Here is a 17,179-nt window from a genome sequence, read left to right as displayed (position 1 = left end):
CCAATATTTTCTTCTTTGTGAAATACTCTTTACTCATAATTACTGGTTTTGCAATTATAAATTCATAAAAGAACTAAGGACAGAAGGGCAAGTAGATGAGGAGGGATTTATGCATAAATGTGTGGCTAAAGACACTCGGGCCTTGCAAGGCCTGGACTGGGGTGCTGCCCATCCACTGACATTCTGTCGGTCTTAATGCTGTTTAATCCACATAATGACAATGTGGAAAAGATATGTGCACCATTTAAACCTTTGTTCATTTTTAGAAACACGCACTGAGCGCCCCCGAGCCTGCTCACAGCCCGGGGACACAGCAGGGCCTGGTCCACACAGAGGCGGCCCTCTCGGGCGCAGGAGTGACTCACAGAGAAAGAACGGGGAGGAGGCGTCTCTACTCTCCTGCCAGGTGTCACCAGCTCAGCTCATTTCCTTCCCGTTCCTTACCCTGCACAGAGCTCTGCTTTTTGTAATGATCTCCTTTTCTTTTTACTTAATTCTGAGCTTCTTAAAGATATAGACTGCATATTATTTATCTTGATAGTTCCTTATTGACTAGACACTGCCTGGCACACTGTAGCTACTCACTAGGGTAATCAGGTGATGCATGATGAATGAATGAATGAATGAATGAATGAGTGAATGAACGAATGAGTGAATGAATGCATGCATGCATGAATGAATGAATTAATGAGTGAATGAACAAATGAATGCATGAATGAATGAATGAACGAACAAACAGGTAAATAAATACAACCACGCAGTCACAGACACTTTGTGCTGGACCCTTACATAAGAATGATATTTGATTTTACAAGGAGGCCACCCAGGTAATCTCGTCTTCATTAGTGATATGCAATTATGGGCCAACTCTGTCAATAAGATTGTTCTGTAGTTTGTGGAATATTGTCAGCTGCTTATCCTCAGCTTGCCAGAGGCTTTTTACTGGTTGTAACATGGCTGGTCTGAAATTTTATAATTTCCACTTAAATTTCAATCTCTTCCCCACGAAACTTTCCTAAGCAATCTCTGCATTACCCAGAGCCGCATGTCAAAGACAGGTCCCCACGACCCCACAACCCCACGACCCCACGGTGCAGGTGTGAGGGTGAACATAAACAAGTCGCCTGCTTCTCGCTCGGCTCCTGTCTCTGATCCGAGACAACCTTTCGTGGCCTGGGGCACACCCTTAAAGGCTGAGTTCATTCCATACGTATTTCAAATGTGTGGTTTGTGCTCCAAAGAATTTCAATTCAATTAAAATACAGTACACATTGAAAAATGTGTGCTTGTGTCAGCGGCCTTATTTTTATTGCTCACCCTAGTAATGGCATGGGTTGATCCCAAGCCTGACCAGGGGCTGGGGGCGGTGAAATAGGGGGAGAAGGGCAGACACATCCTTTGCCTGAGTTTCCGTTGCCGGAAGGATCTGGGTGTCGCTGCGCATCCATGAAACAGCCGTGTGATGTTTGATTTGTCTCAGGACCGTTTCTGGTCACCCAAAGTGGGAACTTCACTGTAATAAACACATACCGTACATCGAACAGTGACAACCTCATCGCGTGTGTTACTCATAAGGACAGGGTTTCCCTGTGGTGGCAGGCTGAGGGATGAGGGACGAGCTGTGCTGCTGGAGAGCGTGTGCCTGGTTACGTCTGTGCTACGCCCCACGCACTGCCGTCTCCACACCACCTCTCTGCCCGAGAGACAGAGGCTGGGGACTGGAAGGCTCGCCTTGGAAGGCTAACTTTGCTGCTTTAAAAGATCACGTTTCGTGTAATTTAGCCATCTCAGAGTCTCATAAAAATGTGGCCTCCTAGAATGTAAGATCACCTCACGTATGGACACTATTCTCACTCACTCACAACACAGTAATATTCACGTTTCCACCCGCAGTAGGAATAGCGGGTAAAGTACAGAAAGAACTTGTGGGCATGCGTGTACTGCATCTTACTGCGTGTATGAGTCAATCTCAAGTAACTTAAGAAGTTTGACGTATGTTCCTCGCTCCTCGCATACAGATACTAGGGGATAAGAGATGCTGCGGGTGCTGTTTCAGGGAGAACAGGCGTGTAGGGTGCCGGGCCGCCCGCGCAGACTCACCTTGGTCCTGGCCAGCAGGGGCGCACCCCGCTCCAGCAGCAGCTCCACCGCCGGGTCGTGCCCGCTCCGGGCCGCGCAGTGCAGCGGCGTCAGCCCGTCCTGCAAGAGCCAGGCCAGGCCTCAGTTCCCGTCCTTGTAAAGCGAGCTGCCCTGTGGAGAGCACGGTGCCCGGACTGGGTCCTGGCGGCTCGGCGGGTGGGTAAGAGGTCAGAGAACCGCCTTAGCTTAGCCACGGACGCGCCTCCTGTTTCTAGGGAGGAGGGCCGTGTGGAGACAGCCTCCTCCCGCCCATCTGCCTGTTGCTGACAGTGCATAAAAACTCGGAACTTCATTTCACTTAACAAGATGGGCATGAACAGAGCAAGGGCACTCCCTCTCCCTGACGACCCGACTCCGGGGCCGCGGAGAGCGGCGGTCTTCTCCACAGCACAGAGCGCGCCGGCTGGGGCAGCTCAGCACCACCTGCAGGACAACGACTGGGGACCCGCAGCGTTAGAAGCAAAAGCCCTTCGACCTGTAGGGTGCACTTAAAAGCCTCACTCTCCCGGCTCGATCTCACCACCCAAACTGGAGATGAGTGGGTCCGACCGCAACCTTTGTTCCCAGAAAACTCCTGAGCAGGGACTGGGGGCGCCTCCTTGGGGTTGGGGCTCTGCTTTCTGGGCACTTACGAGAAATAGTAATTCCATGTTACCACAGGAACCCTTAAATAAAAGCCCAGAAAGCCATGTCCCTGAAAACCCGCATTGTCGCGTGTCCAGGGCCGGCACGTCGGGGCGAATGCCGGACAACACAGAACCTCACGGTGGCGGGAAGCAAGGCAGACACTCACCCTGGTTTTGGCGTCGATCTGACCTCCACGGTCCAGCAGGAGCTTCACCATGTTTGCGTTTCCCCGTTTGGAGGCCACGTGCAGAGGGGTGATCCCGTTCTACAGGGAGAGAGGCGGAGCACGCGGTGTGGGCGGGGGAGCACGCGGTGTGGGCGGGGGAGCACGCGGGATGGGCGCGGGGAGCACGCGGTGTGGGCGGCGGAGCACGCGGGATGGGCGCGGGAGCACCTGTCGCAGGCATGGCGAAGCGGCCTGAGGAGAGCCTGACCCCAGGCTGCTACATCTCAACGGCTCCCTTTGTAAGGAACAAAAGGCGCCCGAACCACAAACGCTGCCGAGAGAGTAACACGTGGGACTAAGTCCCCAGCTACAAATCTGCGCCGAAGGGCACCGTGCTGTCACGGGGGCGCTTTTATGAAACAGAAACACAACTTCCGGTTCTAGCTGGGACCGAGCCCGAGTCCAAGTCCTCCTCTCCCCAGCCCCACGCCCCAGAGTCTGGGTCTCAGGGTTTCCTGTGCCCACATTAGAACACAGCAGCCGAAGGCGGTTCTCAACACCGTCAGGACGATTCCCTCTGAAAGCAACGCGGGTTCCGTGCAGGAGACGTCCAAGGACAGGAACACCACACGTGAATTGTGTTTATTTCACTGGCGAACACATACCATCACTGTGGCAAGTATCTGTACTTGACTTTCTGTATGTCATAATTCTGCAGATGTTCTAATACTGCATTTAGTTGTTCATATTACATATGTGTGTGTTACATGCCGTTAAGTCAGCTCCGACTCCCGGGGACCGTGAATGGTGCCGTCCAGTGTCCCTCCTCACAGCCCGGAGGCTCAGCCTGTGGCTCCTCCGTGAGTCCCTCCACCTCCTGTTTGGGCTCCTCTTCTCCTGCTGCCTCTGTTCCCAGCATCGTTGTCTCTCCCAAAGACCTGCCTCCTCACGGGGTGTCTGAAGTAGGACAGCGTCCGTGTGTCACCGGCCCCAGCCGTGCTCAGGCTGATTCGCCTTCCTCGTGCTCCAGGGCCTCCGCAGAGCCCTCCCCAGCACCAGGTTAAAATGAATCAGTTTTGTTCAGCCAGCGTGGCTCAGTGGTTGAGCGTTGACTTATGAACCAGGAGGTCATGGTTCGATTCCCCCTCAGGGCACATGCCAGTGAGGGGCATGCAGGAGGCAGCTGATCATAATTCTCTCTCATCATTGATGTTTCTATCTCTCCCTCCCTCTCTCTGAAATCAATTAAAAATACATATAAAAAAATGAACCAGCTTTCCCCATCAGCACATGGGAACTGGGAGGACGAGGGTGTGGGAGGTCTCGGCCTTGGTCTCTGTGGCCCGTCTGGGCTCCTGGTGACCTTTCCTGATTCTCCCGCGGCTGCCTTTCCAGCCTCAGCCGCCTCCTGACTTGCTGGCTGCTGCCTGCACGTGACCTGAGGACTGGGCCAAGGTCCGCGAGAGCCTCGTGTCTTCATCATCTACACTGAGGTTGTGCGTTTCTCCTGCAGTCGTGACTCCTGTCTTCTTGTTGGTCAGACGCAGTCCTGCTTGGCCACGTTCGTCCTTCACTTTCAGAAGTCGTTTCGAATCGTTGCTCCTTTGGCCATCAGATGGTGTCACCTGCAGAGCTTCAGTCACTATCTCTTCTGCCAAAATTCACTCCTCCCTCGAGCCTCTCCGTTTTTCGTGTGGCACGCACGCTGTGTGTGCAGATTGACAGAGTCTGACGCCTTCGCCGATAGGAAACCGTCCTGCGTCCGTGGCATGTGCTGACCATGGCCCGTTCCCGGGGCAGCTGACGCGCTAGGACAGTCAGTGCTGGGCGCCCGTTCTTCAGAGCAGCTGCCGCTTTCCATGGACCAAGCTCCTTGCAGCACCCAGCATCCGGGGAACGCTGGCCGTCAGGGCTGAGGGCCTCTTGCTTTTCCGAATCCCCTGGCACCACCAGCTCCTCCCGCTCCGTGTGAGGCAGAGGCCGTGGCTGTGGCACCGTGAGCCGCCCCCCGCCCACGTGGGAAATTGGGGCGACGGTCCTGCAGTTTGCACCCTTGGGTTTCCTTCCCCGAAGGCTGGGATGTACACTGAACCTAACCAACCTGTAGGCTCCTGGGTTTTTCCCATATTTGTTGACATATTCTTGTTAGGATTTTGCCAGGTTTAATCTCTGTGGCCTAAGTCCTTCTATCTGTACTCCACCCGCCCTGGCGGTTCGCTCTCCCCAGCACGCTCAGGGCAGCTCTCACTTGGCGTTCGAGAGCGCCAGGCTCTTCCTCGGAGGCTTCTTCTCCACACGCCTTCGTTACGCCCGTCTTCCGCACAGACGTCCGCTGACCGGCCCACCTGCCTTCTCCTCCTGGTCGGGTCTCCTCCTCCGTCTCCGGCAGTCACACCCCCCGTCTAGGTCTGAACTTCCCTCTGCTCCCTGAGCCTCCTGGTGGGGCCTCCAGGTTTCCGTGTTTGTGCTCCTCCATCTCCTCACATGGACCACAGACCCAGGGACACAGACAATAGTGGGGTGAAGGCCTGGGGTGGGGGACGGGGCGGGCTAGAAGGGGTCAATGGGGGAGGAAGGGGGACATGTGTAACACTTCCAACAACAAAGACTTTTTAAGAAGAAATAGTTCTCTTATCTCCACGTGGTCGTCACTGAACTGCTCTGGGGACTCTGAGCCTGGTCTTGTCACCTTTAACGCGTCCCTCGCCTGCCTCTAACAATGAGCAGGGTTTCTTCTGTCCTCCATCTCGAGTCTTCCTTCCTTTGACCTCCCGAATCGTCTTCTCACCATCCTCCCTAGTAAGGTCTCTAGTTTCAGGCCACCATCGCTCTGCTTCTCACTCAGGCACGTTTGTCCCTACACACCTGCTGTTTATGTGACACACCCACCAGGAGGGCTGCTCACCTGACACGTGCCACCCGGTTCCCAGGGCCTCCCCAGCCTCTCATGTGCGACGTGGGCGGCTCATGGGCAGCACCCCACCTACTCCTGGCTGTGCACAGAGGGAACAGGCCTCCCCCCGCCCCCGCTCCAACCCTAGCCGCTCTGATCTGTGTCCGCCACGGGGTCCCCGCGCACACCCGTCGTCTGGCTGTGGGGAACATGTGTCTGTGATGACAGGCTCCTGGCTCTGCGGAGGCCCACAGGCCGACTGCGACTCCCAGGCCCTGGCCAACCCCCTGGCCACACCGGGTCCGCTTTACTTCCTACTGCGTCCCAGGCTGCCTGAATTCTCAGAGCGTCCCATGCGGCTGCCGTGTGGCCGTGTCGTCCTGGAACCCATGGAAAACGTTCTGCTTCCTCTTCCTTAGCTGCTGTCACTGGAGCGCAGACGGGATGACGGTTATAGTGACGGTTTTCCCAGGAGTCTGCTCGGCGAGGCTCAGCCGGACCTGGCACCGTGGCCCCTGCCTGCGCACTGTGTCCGGCCGTATAAGAGCGACCCCACTTCTCCGAGCTTGCATTCCCAGGGAGGACACTGTTCCAGATGGAAACGCCCCTCCTGGTCCCTGCAGCTCGCTCACACCCAGCATGGCAAAGCTGAGCCCTCCGTCCCTCGTCTTACCAGCTCCCGTCCACCTCGGCTCACGCTTCTCGCTCCACGTGCGAGCGCGGCGTGGAGCTCCCCTCCGCGTGGTGCGTGAGCCGCCGCCCTTCCTTGTTAACTGAGTGTGGTGGTCACGGGAGGGGATCCCTCCAATAAGGATTCCACGGAACCTACAGCTCAACATGGTCGTTCCATGCGTCCCAGGGAGGCTCCACCTGAGCAGTCTCCATTCATTAGAAACAATTCCGTCCAACTGCCCTGCGATCCCCGTGAAGACGTTGCATAAATGCACCTACGTGTCTCATACCTAACGCCGTACAGTTTAGTTAGCCACTGACTGAAAGCTGCCCCTCAACCCACAGCGTGAGCTTTCCGTCCCACCGCTCACACTGACGCAGCACGCACAGCCCCCTGACCTGCACCGGCCTGTGGGTGTGGGTGTGCGCGTCCTTACGTTTCACACGTTGGGTTGGGATGACTTTCTGAGATTTGAAGGAAGGAATGAAAATCTCTTATCTCTGGACAGATGTGGGTGGCTCCCTGGGGCCCTGGGCCACCGCGGGCACAGATGTGGGTGAGAGAAGGGATGGGCCTCCCTGGGGCCATGGGCCACCGCGGGCACAGATGTGGGTGAGAGAAGGGATGGGCCTCCCTGGGATCCCGGGCCACCGCGGGCACAGATGTGGGTGAGAGAAGGGATGGGCCTCCCTGGGATCCCGGGCCACCGCGGGCACAGATGTGGGTGAGAGAAGGGATGGGCCTCCCTGGGATCCCGGGCCACTGCGGGCACAGATGTGGGTGAGAGAAGGGATGGGCCTCCCTGGGATCCCGGGCCACTGCGGGCACAGATGTGGGTGAGAGAAGGGATGGGCCTCCCTGGGATCCCGGGCCACCACGGGCACAGATGTGGGTGAGAGAAGGGATGGGGCCTCCCTGGGGCCCTGGGCCACCGCGGGCACAGATGTGGGTGAGAGAAGGGATGGGGCTCCCTGGGATCCCGGGCCAGCATGGGGACCCGCTCTGTCCGTACCCGGGCGGTGAAGTCCACAGCGGCACCCCGGTTGAGCAGGAGGGTGGCCACGTTGACGTTGCCGTAGTGGGCGGCGATGTGCAGGGGCGTGAAGCCACTCTGGGGAGCAGAGAGAACCACAGTCAGTCAGACCATCCCTCCCCACGTGCCGTCACAGGAGATGAGGAAAACCATGTGGTAAAAAACAGAACAAAACACTGAGGGGTAACTGTCTAGCTGGTGTCCGCAGCTCAGCCCAGGCCACGGGCGCTTCCCCAAGGCTCCTGGTCAGTGCTCGGAGGGGAATAACTAAGGCTTGAAGAGGTCAGTGAGCCCCCACATTCTTGGTGTTATTTCTAACTACCTGCACAATTCACCTATGAGATTTGCCATTTATACAAAACCAGGTTTCTTGGGTTCGTTAAGCTTTAGAGAAAAATGATATGCCTAAACAACATAAGGTGTTAGCCATGAGAATAACAATATGAGTTTAAAATGTTTTCTCCAGAGAAAAACTCAAAATGAATGTCTCTTAAAAAACGGATGAACATCAGGGGTTGGCATGCTGATGCTGCGAGGACGTGCCGTCACCCTCAGGGCTACCCGTCCTGGGAGCTCACCCTAACAGCCGGCAGTCAGACCGCGTGGTTGTAAGGAAAAAAGTCCAAAAAGCACACAAAAGTTAACCAACATACTTGCTGTCAACGTGAATATAAAATTAAGAAATTTAGCTGAACCTAATTTTGAACGTTATTTAAACCAAATTTTATCCATAAACTAAGATGGATCTAAAATACAATAAGCAGGTTAAATCAGCTAGACGGGCATTAGAGAACTGTTACCGTCAGAATGTTTTTTTAAAATGTCTTAAGCTCTTAAATGGAAGAAAAGTATATTTTCATTTCTGATGAAAAATTAGTTAGAAAGGTTTGCCATTTTCACAGAAGAAGCATAGCAATTTCTATGATTAAAGTATGCAAAGCGGTATTATCCTGGCTCTGTAACTTTAATAATTCTATTACTTAATGAAAGATTACAGAAGCAATCAAGACTGTTCCTAACCTGGGTCTCAGTCCTGAGGTGGGAGGCTATCTAGTATTGTTCTCTTTTATTTGAAAGTAGAGGCCCGGGGCATGAGAATTCATGCACTGGAGGGGGCCCCTCAGCCCGGCCTGCCCCCTCTCACATCCGGGAGCCCTCAGGGGCAGAAGGCGACCTGGCGATCAGGGGAAGGCAACTCCCCCATCACACCTCTGCTGCTGCCACTGCCGGCAGCACAAGCCTCGGCCGGCCCTGGTTACCTGAGCCTCGGCCGGCCCTGGGCGGCTGGGGGCTGAGGGGACTGGGGGACTCCAGAGGCAGGCATGCAGAGAGGCCGGACCTGCCTGGGGGTGGGCCCGGCCGTGCTGCATGCCTGCCGCCCCGGCGGGGCTGAGGGGACTGGGCGCCGCCATCTTTTAGGGCGTGGCAGTCAATTAGCATATTCCCTCCTTATTGGCTGTGGGCTCCACCATCTCTGCTACACTATGAGGGTCAATTAGCATATTCCCTCCTTATTGGCTGTGGGTGCCGCCATCTTTGAGGGCGGGACAGTCAATTAGCATATTCCCTCCTTATTGGCTGTGGGTGTCGCCATCTTTGAGGGCGGGGCAGTCAATTAGCATATTCCCTCCTTATTGGCTGTGGGCGCTGCCATCTCTGCTACGGTGTGAGGGCAATTAGCATATTCCCTCCTTATGAGATAGGATGAACTTGGATGTGGATAGCACTGCTTTTAAGAAATGTCACCTGAATCACGACCATTCCTTTTCTGTTCATTTAACGTCAGACTTTGCAACTTGGCCTTTTAAACGGCCCAGATAAGGCCCTAGACAGCTCAGGGACAGGAATCCCTGTGCCTTCGGCCACACTAACTGCACACAATTGCTGACTGCAGAGAAGCAAGACACGAAGAGCAGCAGCAGCTCTGCATCCAAACCCACAGGGCGTCGGGCGTGGCTGTTTTGTGGCCACTTGAGGCCAAACATTCATGTCAAACAGGAAGACTCAGTCTGCAGCCTGGCTGTGACTTCATAAAACGCCAAGTGCCTATAATTGAAGAAATAACGGACGTATGTTTTCCATTTTACCTTCATATATCCTGTCACCCAGACAATATCCTGAGTGTGTGCCTAGTATTCCAGTTACAGCGTAATCACAGCAAAACATAGTGATTGCTGCTGGATCTTTTCCAAATTCTTCAAATAGAACATTATTTTTCTCATTTGCAAAATTAAACAGGCCTATTGTCCGAGGTGTCCTCCTGGCACTGTGGCGCCTACCTGCGGCGGGGAGGAGTCCCTGAGCCACGTGGAGGGGGCTCGGCGCCCGCAGTCGCCCAGGGAAACCCCTCTGAGACTCCGTGTCCTCACAGCCCCTTTCTGCCTCAGTGTGAACCTTCCCAGACGGTGCCTTCCAGCACACGCTTGGAGCCAGGACGGCTTCAAACATGCATCTCAACCACCAAAAAGTCACCTAAACAGTTAGAGGCGCTAACCAGTCACTGAGACAGCGATCGGGTGGCTCCATCTTAGCCCTTCACCAAGCAGATGGGCCTGTGCTTTTTGGTTTTTGTGTTTTTTTAATCTCTGCCCTAAGTTCCATGCACAGAGATGGAGCAGGAGAAAAGATATGATAACCCAAGTGTATTTGCGTCTCCCTGGGTCATTTGGTTGGTAAGCAGGTATTAGGCTTAGACACACTACTCTCAGTAACACTGTGCGGGGGCTGGTCTCCGGGCAGCGCTCGCGAGAGGCCCGTCAGCGTGAAAATCTACTGACCAGTCCCTGGACTCGGGGGCAGGTTCCTGCGTCTAATGTACTTTCAACAATGCTTGCTAGGGCCTCCGGGCAGTGGGTGGCCACAGGCATGGAGAGGCCACTAAACACACGCACACACACGTGCGCACACACACACGCACTCGCATACGCACACGCATGCACTACACTGAGGCTTCTAACCTGATGCTGTGCGTATCGCTGTGACTTCCTGTGCTCTGTGGAAATAGATGCCTCGTGACAGGTGCTGTGAGGCAGCATTATGAGGTGCGTGCCCTCAGGATGCGATCACCGTCATCACTGACTAGGGACAACGTGGTAAAGCCCATCAGGAGGGCACCTGTGATGAGACGACAGGACGCGGCGGGGCAGGGGAGCCTCCGCCCAGGACACTGTCTCAGCTCGGCCTGGGACCCTCGTTAAGAGGGCGCAGCTCACCGGCAACACGGCCACGCCCACGCGGCGGGACCTGCTTTAAGGAGGAGTTTCGCTGCAAGCTCACAAGCCATTTCATACTTTCACTGGGTAAATACCTCTTCAAATATTTGTGGCATTCAACGACTTGAATTATCCAGTCCCTCAATTATGGAAAACGTTTCCAAATTAATTTCCTAATAAGGGAAGTACCAATCATTAGTATAAGTTAGTGAGCATTTATTCTAACTGGGCAAAACTAAAAAAAGAAATAAAACAAGGCGTATGTTGGCATAAGCTGGTACTGTACCTCAGTCGTCCTATTCACCATCATCTGAAGCGGTGGGTGTGGGGGGAAGAGTGGAGATGTTAGCACACTGCAAATTAGGAGACAGTCCGTGCCCGGCGCCGGCCCGCTGGCCCAGCACGCGACACGTGCTCATCTTTCTGTTTCTATTCTCTTTTACTAGAAATGGAAAAATTAAGCAACTTTCTACAAAGCTGAACCTCATCTTTTAAAAAACATTTTTTATTTACTTTTTTTGTTAATCCTCACCTGAGGGTATTTTTCTATTGATTTTGAGAGAGAGAGGAAGGAAGAGGGAGAGACAGAGAGAAACATCGATGTGAGAGACACACATTAATTGGTTGCCTCCAGCATGCACCCGGACCAGGGTCGGGGAACTGAGGTGTGTGCCCTTGACCGGAATCAAACCTGGGACCCTTCAGTCCGAGGGCCGATGCTCTATCCACTGAGCCAAACCGGCCAGGGCCAGAAAACATTATCTTTAATTTTTCTGTTACGGTACCTGACAGACAGTCCCCTCCTTGCCAACCCCCCCAAAGTCAGTGATCCCTTTAGACGAGCAGAGTGGCTGTGTTACCCGGGCCTACGCTCTCCATCCGAGCCCGCAGCCGGAGCCGGCGGGGCCCTGGGCCTTACCTTGGACTGCACGTCCGCGTTGTGGTCGTTCTGCAGCAGCAGCGCCGCGGACTTGGTGTCGTCCTTGCGGGCGGCGATGTGCAGGGCGGGCAGCCGCACCTTGCCCTTGGTGTCGTTCTCCAGGAGCACAGCCACCGCCTGGTTGTGGCCCTGCTGCAGCGCCACCGCCAGCGGCGTGAAGCCGTCCTGTGGACGCGGACAGAGCGGGCCTGAGCCTCGGGAGGCGTGGGGGTAAAGCAAGGCTAGACGGACGGCAGAGCAACGGGCGGACCATTCCTCAGAGGCTGGAGGAGGTGAGCAGGCCCCTGCCTCGCTGCTGTAAGGGGTGAGCCCCGCACCAGCGCGGTGCTGCTGCCAGTGTCTCCCTTTGGGGCCGCTAATGTTTGCTTTATTGCCCGGCCGGCGGGGCTCAGGGGTGGAGCATCGACCTAGGAACCAGGAGGTCAGGGTTCAATTCCCGGTCAGGGCACAGGCCCGGGTCGCGGGCTCCATCCCCAGGGTGGGGCGTGCAGGAGGCAGCCCATCAATGATCCTCTCTCATCATTGACGTTTCTCTCTCTCCCTCTCCCTTCCTCTCTGAGATCAATAAAGGTCTATTTTAAAAATATCTGCCTTACACATTCAGGGCCTCCTGTGTTGGGAGCCTGAATATCACAAATGCCCCCGTCTGGGGGTTACGCCTGCCGTCAGGATGTAAACCCGGCCCTGCCTTTGTCAGCCTGTGTGTTAAGTCTGACACGGTGGAGCCACCCCAGCTTTCTCTTGGTTTCTATTTGCATGAAACACCGTTTTCCATCCTGACTGTAGCCCAGCGGTTTCCAAACTTTGGCACCTAATGGCACTGATATTCGGTGGCACACCAAAAGTTGTCTTTTTTTGGGCAGATCTGACCAACAAAAAGGTATACTTTTGACTCATTTACACTGATGGACATCGTTGTGCTGGCTGTTGTCATTTTTTAAATTTGACAATCTAAGGGAAACGAGGTTGGGTATGACGTATTTTAAAAATTCTCACGGCACGCTGGTTAAAAATCGCTGTTGTTGGTGTTTGTGGAAATGGTTTTCATCAAATCTATCACATTCCATATGCACTACCACAGTAAGAATGGAATGTGAATGAACCTATTTCTTAACAGATGGAGGAGGGAAGCGTGTCGCCCTGTGAGAGGAGACACGGCAGCCTCCGTGGAGCCGCATGGCACCGGGGAGACGGGGAGGAGGGAAGAGCGGCCGGTGGAGGGGCGAAGAACACAGTGTCATGGGCCCCAAATCAGGGCACCTGCTCGCTGAGCCGCGTGCGGGGTCCTCCCTCGCGGCCACGGCTGTGGTCCCGGCGGCCTCCCTGCCGCACAGCACGGACGGAAAGGCCCTGTGGGGGGCTCACCTCGGTGGCGGTGCTCTGGTTGGCGCCATTCTCCAGCAGGTACTTCACGACCTCGATGTGGTTCTCCTGGGCAGCCATGTACAGGGGCGTGAAGCCGTTCTGGGGACACAGGACAACACGCGGCCCGTCATTCCTGACAGGTGAACGGGCAGGAACGCAGACGAGGGAGGAGGGGCCGGCAGTGAAGCTCTGAAGGGGCTGCCCCTCTCGCGGGTGAGCAGACGTGTCCCTGCCACGGAGCTGCCGGGCGCAGGGCCAGCACTGCCCACACCCGGGCCCTGAAGGACGGGGGCAAGGACACGGGGAAATGTGCCCTCGATCCCGTCTTCATTTTGGTCCCAGGGAGGCACCGTCAAATCTCCTCACACTCGTTAAACCAGAGACGTTGAGCATCTTACTATCTGTATGTTCATAATACACAGAATTCTCACCACGTGGCAAACACGGGGTGTCCCCAGAACACAGACACACTTGGCACATTACAAAGGCAGTGTTTGCACTTGAATGGGGTTTTCACTTTAGGGTGGATGTCCTTTGTTTAAAGCTTAGTCTGGCTGGAAAGAAACATCAATGGAGCCATCAGCTGTTAAAGTGTGTAGACATGTTTCTGGGACTCCCTGTATATGAAATAGTATTTATATACTATCTTCTGTATTTATCAGCACGTAGCTATTTAAACAGACCACCATGATCTTCAATGTACACAGTTTAGTTATTACCGAACATGGGTCAGAGCCAATGAGCATCTCTTTTAAAAGCTATGTTTTTATTGCCCTAGCCCAGTGATGGCGAACCTATGACACGTGTGTCAGCACTGACACGCGTAGCCATTTCTAATGACACGTGGCCGCATGCCGAGGATGAAACATTTGCTGCTCCTGAGGATGAAACATTTGCGACTAGAGTCTTGGAGTTAGTTTTCTCCTCAAAGTGACACACTACCCGAGTTATGCTCAGTTTTTTGGCGAAGTTTGACACACCAAGCTTAAAAGGTTGCCCATCACTGCCCTAGCCAGTTTGGCTCAATGGATAGAGCATCGGCCTGGGAACTGAAGAGTCCTGGGTTCAATTCCGGTCAAGGGCACGTACCTCGGTTGCAGGCTCCTCCCTGGCCTGGGCTCTAGTTGGGGCGTGTGCAGGAGGCAACCAATCGATTATATATATATATATCCTATATAATAAAAGCCTAATATGCTAAGTGTCTAGTCGACTGGTCGGCCATTCAACCAATCAAAGCGTAATATGCTAATGATATGCTAAGGCCGCTCATCCGCTCGCTATGACGTGCACTGACCACCAGGGGCAGACTCTCCGACCAGTAGGTTAGCTTGCTGCTGGGGTCTGGACGATCGGAACTGAGCAAGATGGGCCGGAAACACCCTGGAGCCCTCCCACGGTCCCTCCACGGCTGGCCAACCTCCCATGTCGCTCCCCAGTCCCGATTGTGCACCAGTGGGGTCCCTTGGCCTGGCCTGTGCCCTCTTGCAATCTTGGACTCCTTGAGGGATGTCAGAGAGCTGGTTTTGCCCAATTCCGCAAGCCAGGCCAAGGGACCCCATTGGTGCACGAATTCGTGCACCGGGCCGCTAGTGTGTGTGTGTGTGAGTGTGTGTGTGTGTGTGTGTGTGTGTATTTAAATTGATTTGAGAGAGAGAGAGGGAGAGGGAGAAACATCAATGATGAGAAATAATTGAGGCCCCAATCTGGGCATGTGCCCTGACCAGGAATCAAACCGTGACCTCCTGGTTCATAGGTCAACGCTCAGCCACTGAGCAACACCAGCCAGGCACTAGAAAGCATCTTGAAAACATTTTTTTTCAGGGCTAAACATGCTTTTAAAATAATTCAAAGACCTTTTGCCAAAACAGAGAGCATAGAAAGCTGCAATTCATGGACAACATGTGAGCACCCAGCTAAGACGTGCCGTCGGCAACTGCACAGACCAGTGGGGCTCACTTCTCATTACCCATCTTGGTTGCATTTGCGATTGGTCAGAAGGGGTGGTGAAGTGGGTCCTCGTGTGTGTTTCCTTAGATGAAGCAACCTCAGTGTAGGAGTTTAAAACACAGCACAAATCCCGGCAACACCGTTTCCACCCGCTACTGGCCCCACAGGACCAGTGGCACCAGGTCCAACAGGAAAGGGGTGGTGGCAGCGCCGGGTCTGCACCTCGCAGAAGGAGAAGTCCCTCCTGAGAGGCTGGTTCTTTCAGGCAGGTCAGTGTCAGGTTCAGGTGTTCCCCGAGCAGAACTGCTCAGCAGGCTGGTGGGCTGAGTGGGCTGGTGGGCACTGCAGGCTCTTGGGCACAGTGGGCTGGTGGGCACAGTGGGCTGGTGGGCACTGTGGGCTGGTGGGCACAGCGGGCTGATGGGCACGGTGGGCTGATGGGCACAGCAGGCTGGTGGGCACTGGGGCTGGTGGGCACTGCGGGCTGGTGGGCACTGCGGGCTGGTGGGCACAGCGGGCTGGTGGGCACGGTGGGCTGATGGGCACGGTGGGCTGATGGGCACCATGGGCTGGTGGGCACAGCGGGCTGGTGGGCACAGCGGGCTGGTGGGCACGGTGGGCTGGTGGGCACCACGGGCTGGTGGGCACTGCAGGCTGGTGGGCACAGCGGGCTGGTGGGCACTGCGGGCTGGTGGGCACGGCGGGCTGGTGGGCACGGCGGGCTGGTGGGCACGGCGGGCTGGTGGGCACTGTGGGCTGGTGGGCACAGTGGGCTGGTGGGCACGGTGGGCTGGTGGGCACGGCGGGCTGGTGGGCACTGTGGGCTGGTGGGCACAGCGGGCTGGTGGGCACTGTGGGCTGGTGGGCACAGTGGGCTGGTGGGCAATGTGGGCTGGTGGGCACTGCGGGGCTGGTGGGCACTGCGGGGCTGGTGGGCACAGCGGGCTGGTGGGCAATGTGGGCTGGTGGGCACAGCGGGCTGGTGGGCACTGCGGGCTGGTGGGCACTGCGGGCTGGTGGGCACTGCGGGCTGGTGGGCACTGTGGGCTGGTGGGTCCAGTGCACTCGTGGGCATTGCTGCCTCATGGGACCCACGACCCACCCAGGGACCACGACCCTCCTCCTCTGCACTCGCCTTCTGAGAGACAAGCTCGGGAAGCTCCCACAATGACCTCCAGCCTAAGGTCAGGATGATTCAAGTTGCCGCCCTAAACAGCTCCTAAGTGCACAGCTGCAAAGGATGCGCAGGTCCAGCGGCACTAATTATAGTCCCAGAGACCAAGCCTGCGCGGCCGTGCGGGGCTTGGTGCACAGATGCAATGACACACGCGCCTGGCGGTGAGGAGGCCTTTTACTGAGGAAGATGCCGCGACTCCCCGAGGATGGGATTGGACGATTCTTTACCAGGTTATGACACTCTGGCTTATTTTCACCACCCTGTTCTCTCCAGAGGGTCCCTCTAAAGGATCATAGCTACACCATTAAATGACATTAAGATTGTTACCCAAGGATTAGGTGGGTGGCATTTCTCTGTCACTAGTGGGAGTGGGTTTCTTGTAATATCTTCAGAAAAGGAATTTTCTAAGATGCGCACGGGAGAATGAATGCTTTTTGTTTGCGTGGAATTATCTGTTTCCACAGTCCCACGTCCCTCAACCCTGTCCTGGGGGATGTGCACGGGCTCTGGCCGAGCTGAGAGCAGGGCCAGTGTGCAGGGCGTCCGTTCCCTGGTGTGGCGCCCACAGGGTGCAGGGAGCACGTCCCCCAACAGGAGTCCCAAGGGAGCAAGAGGGCCGAAGCCCAAGAGCAGGGGGAGCCCCCTTCATTCAGGAGTGAAGCATCTCAGATTTCCAGGCCTCACAGTGGCCACGCCTCTTCTGGCCACTGACTCGCTCCCGGGTGTGACTGACAGGTGAGCATCTTCCCACGTCACCTGACGTCACTGGGCTGTGTGTGTGGTCCAGGCCTCTCCCCAGGATCGGCAGAACTGCCTTGGAGAGGGTTAGCTGCGTTTCCTGGCAAAGCCGTGTAAGTGGCCCATATTCTCTGGGCTCCCCTGGGCTCCTTCCCTGTCAGCAGGACCAGGTTACTGACGGCGTCCAAGTGATTCACGTTCTAACTCTCCAGGAGCTGGGACTTCATGAGTGTGTGCCAGGTCCTCTTGTTTCATTCACACTCGTCATC

The 17,179-nt window shown here is 55.5% G+C and overlaps 1 protein-coding gene across 3 annotated transcripts in view; it reads right to left on the bottom strand.

The window, feature by feature from the left end:
* Positions 1 to 17,179, bottom strand: part of ANK2 (ankyrin 2) — a 300,444-nt gene that overhangs the window by 80,471 nt on the left and 202,794 nt on the right. For all 3 annotated transcript variants that reach the window (XM_079771700.1, XM_079771698.1, XM_079771699.1), the window contains 5 exons: positions 13,049 to 13,147; positions 11,663 to 11,848; positions 7,511 to 7,609; positions 2,933 to 3,031; positions 2,101 to 2,199 (listed from right to left, as the gene is read on the bottom strand). In XM_079771700.1, the coding sequence (XP_079627826.1) occupies positions 2,101 to 2,199; positions 2,933 to 3,031; positions 7,511 to 7,609; positions 11,663 to 11,848; positions 13,049 to 13,147 (582 nt within the window). The remainder of the gene's footprint in view (positions 1 to 2,100; positions 2,200 to 2,932; positions 3,032 to 7,510; positions 7,610 to 11,662; positions 11,849 to 13,048; positions 13,148 to 17,179) is intronic.

The sequence above is a fragment of the Cnephaeus nilssonii genome (assembly GCF_951640355.1).
Source record: "Cnephaeus nilssonii genome assembly, chromosome: 5".
NCBI lineage: Eukaryota > Metazoa > Chordata > Mammalia > Chiroptera > Vespertilionidae > Cnephaeus > Cnephaeus nilssonii.
Note: the sequence above shows the minus strand (reverse complement) of the source record. Positions and strands in the feature narration are given on the sequence as shown.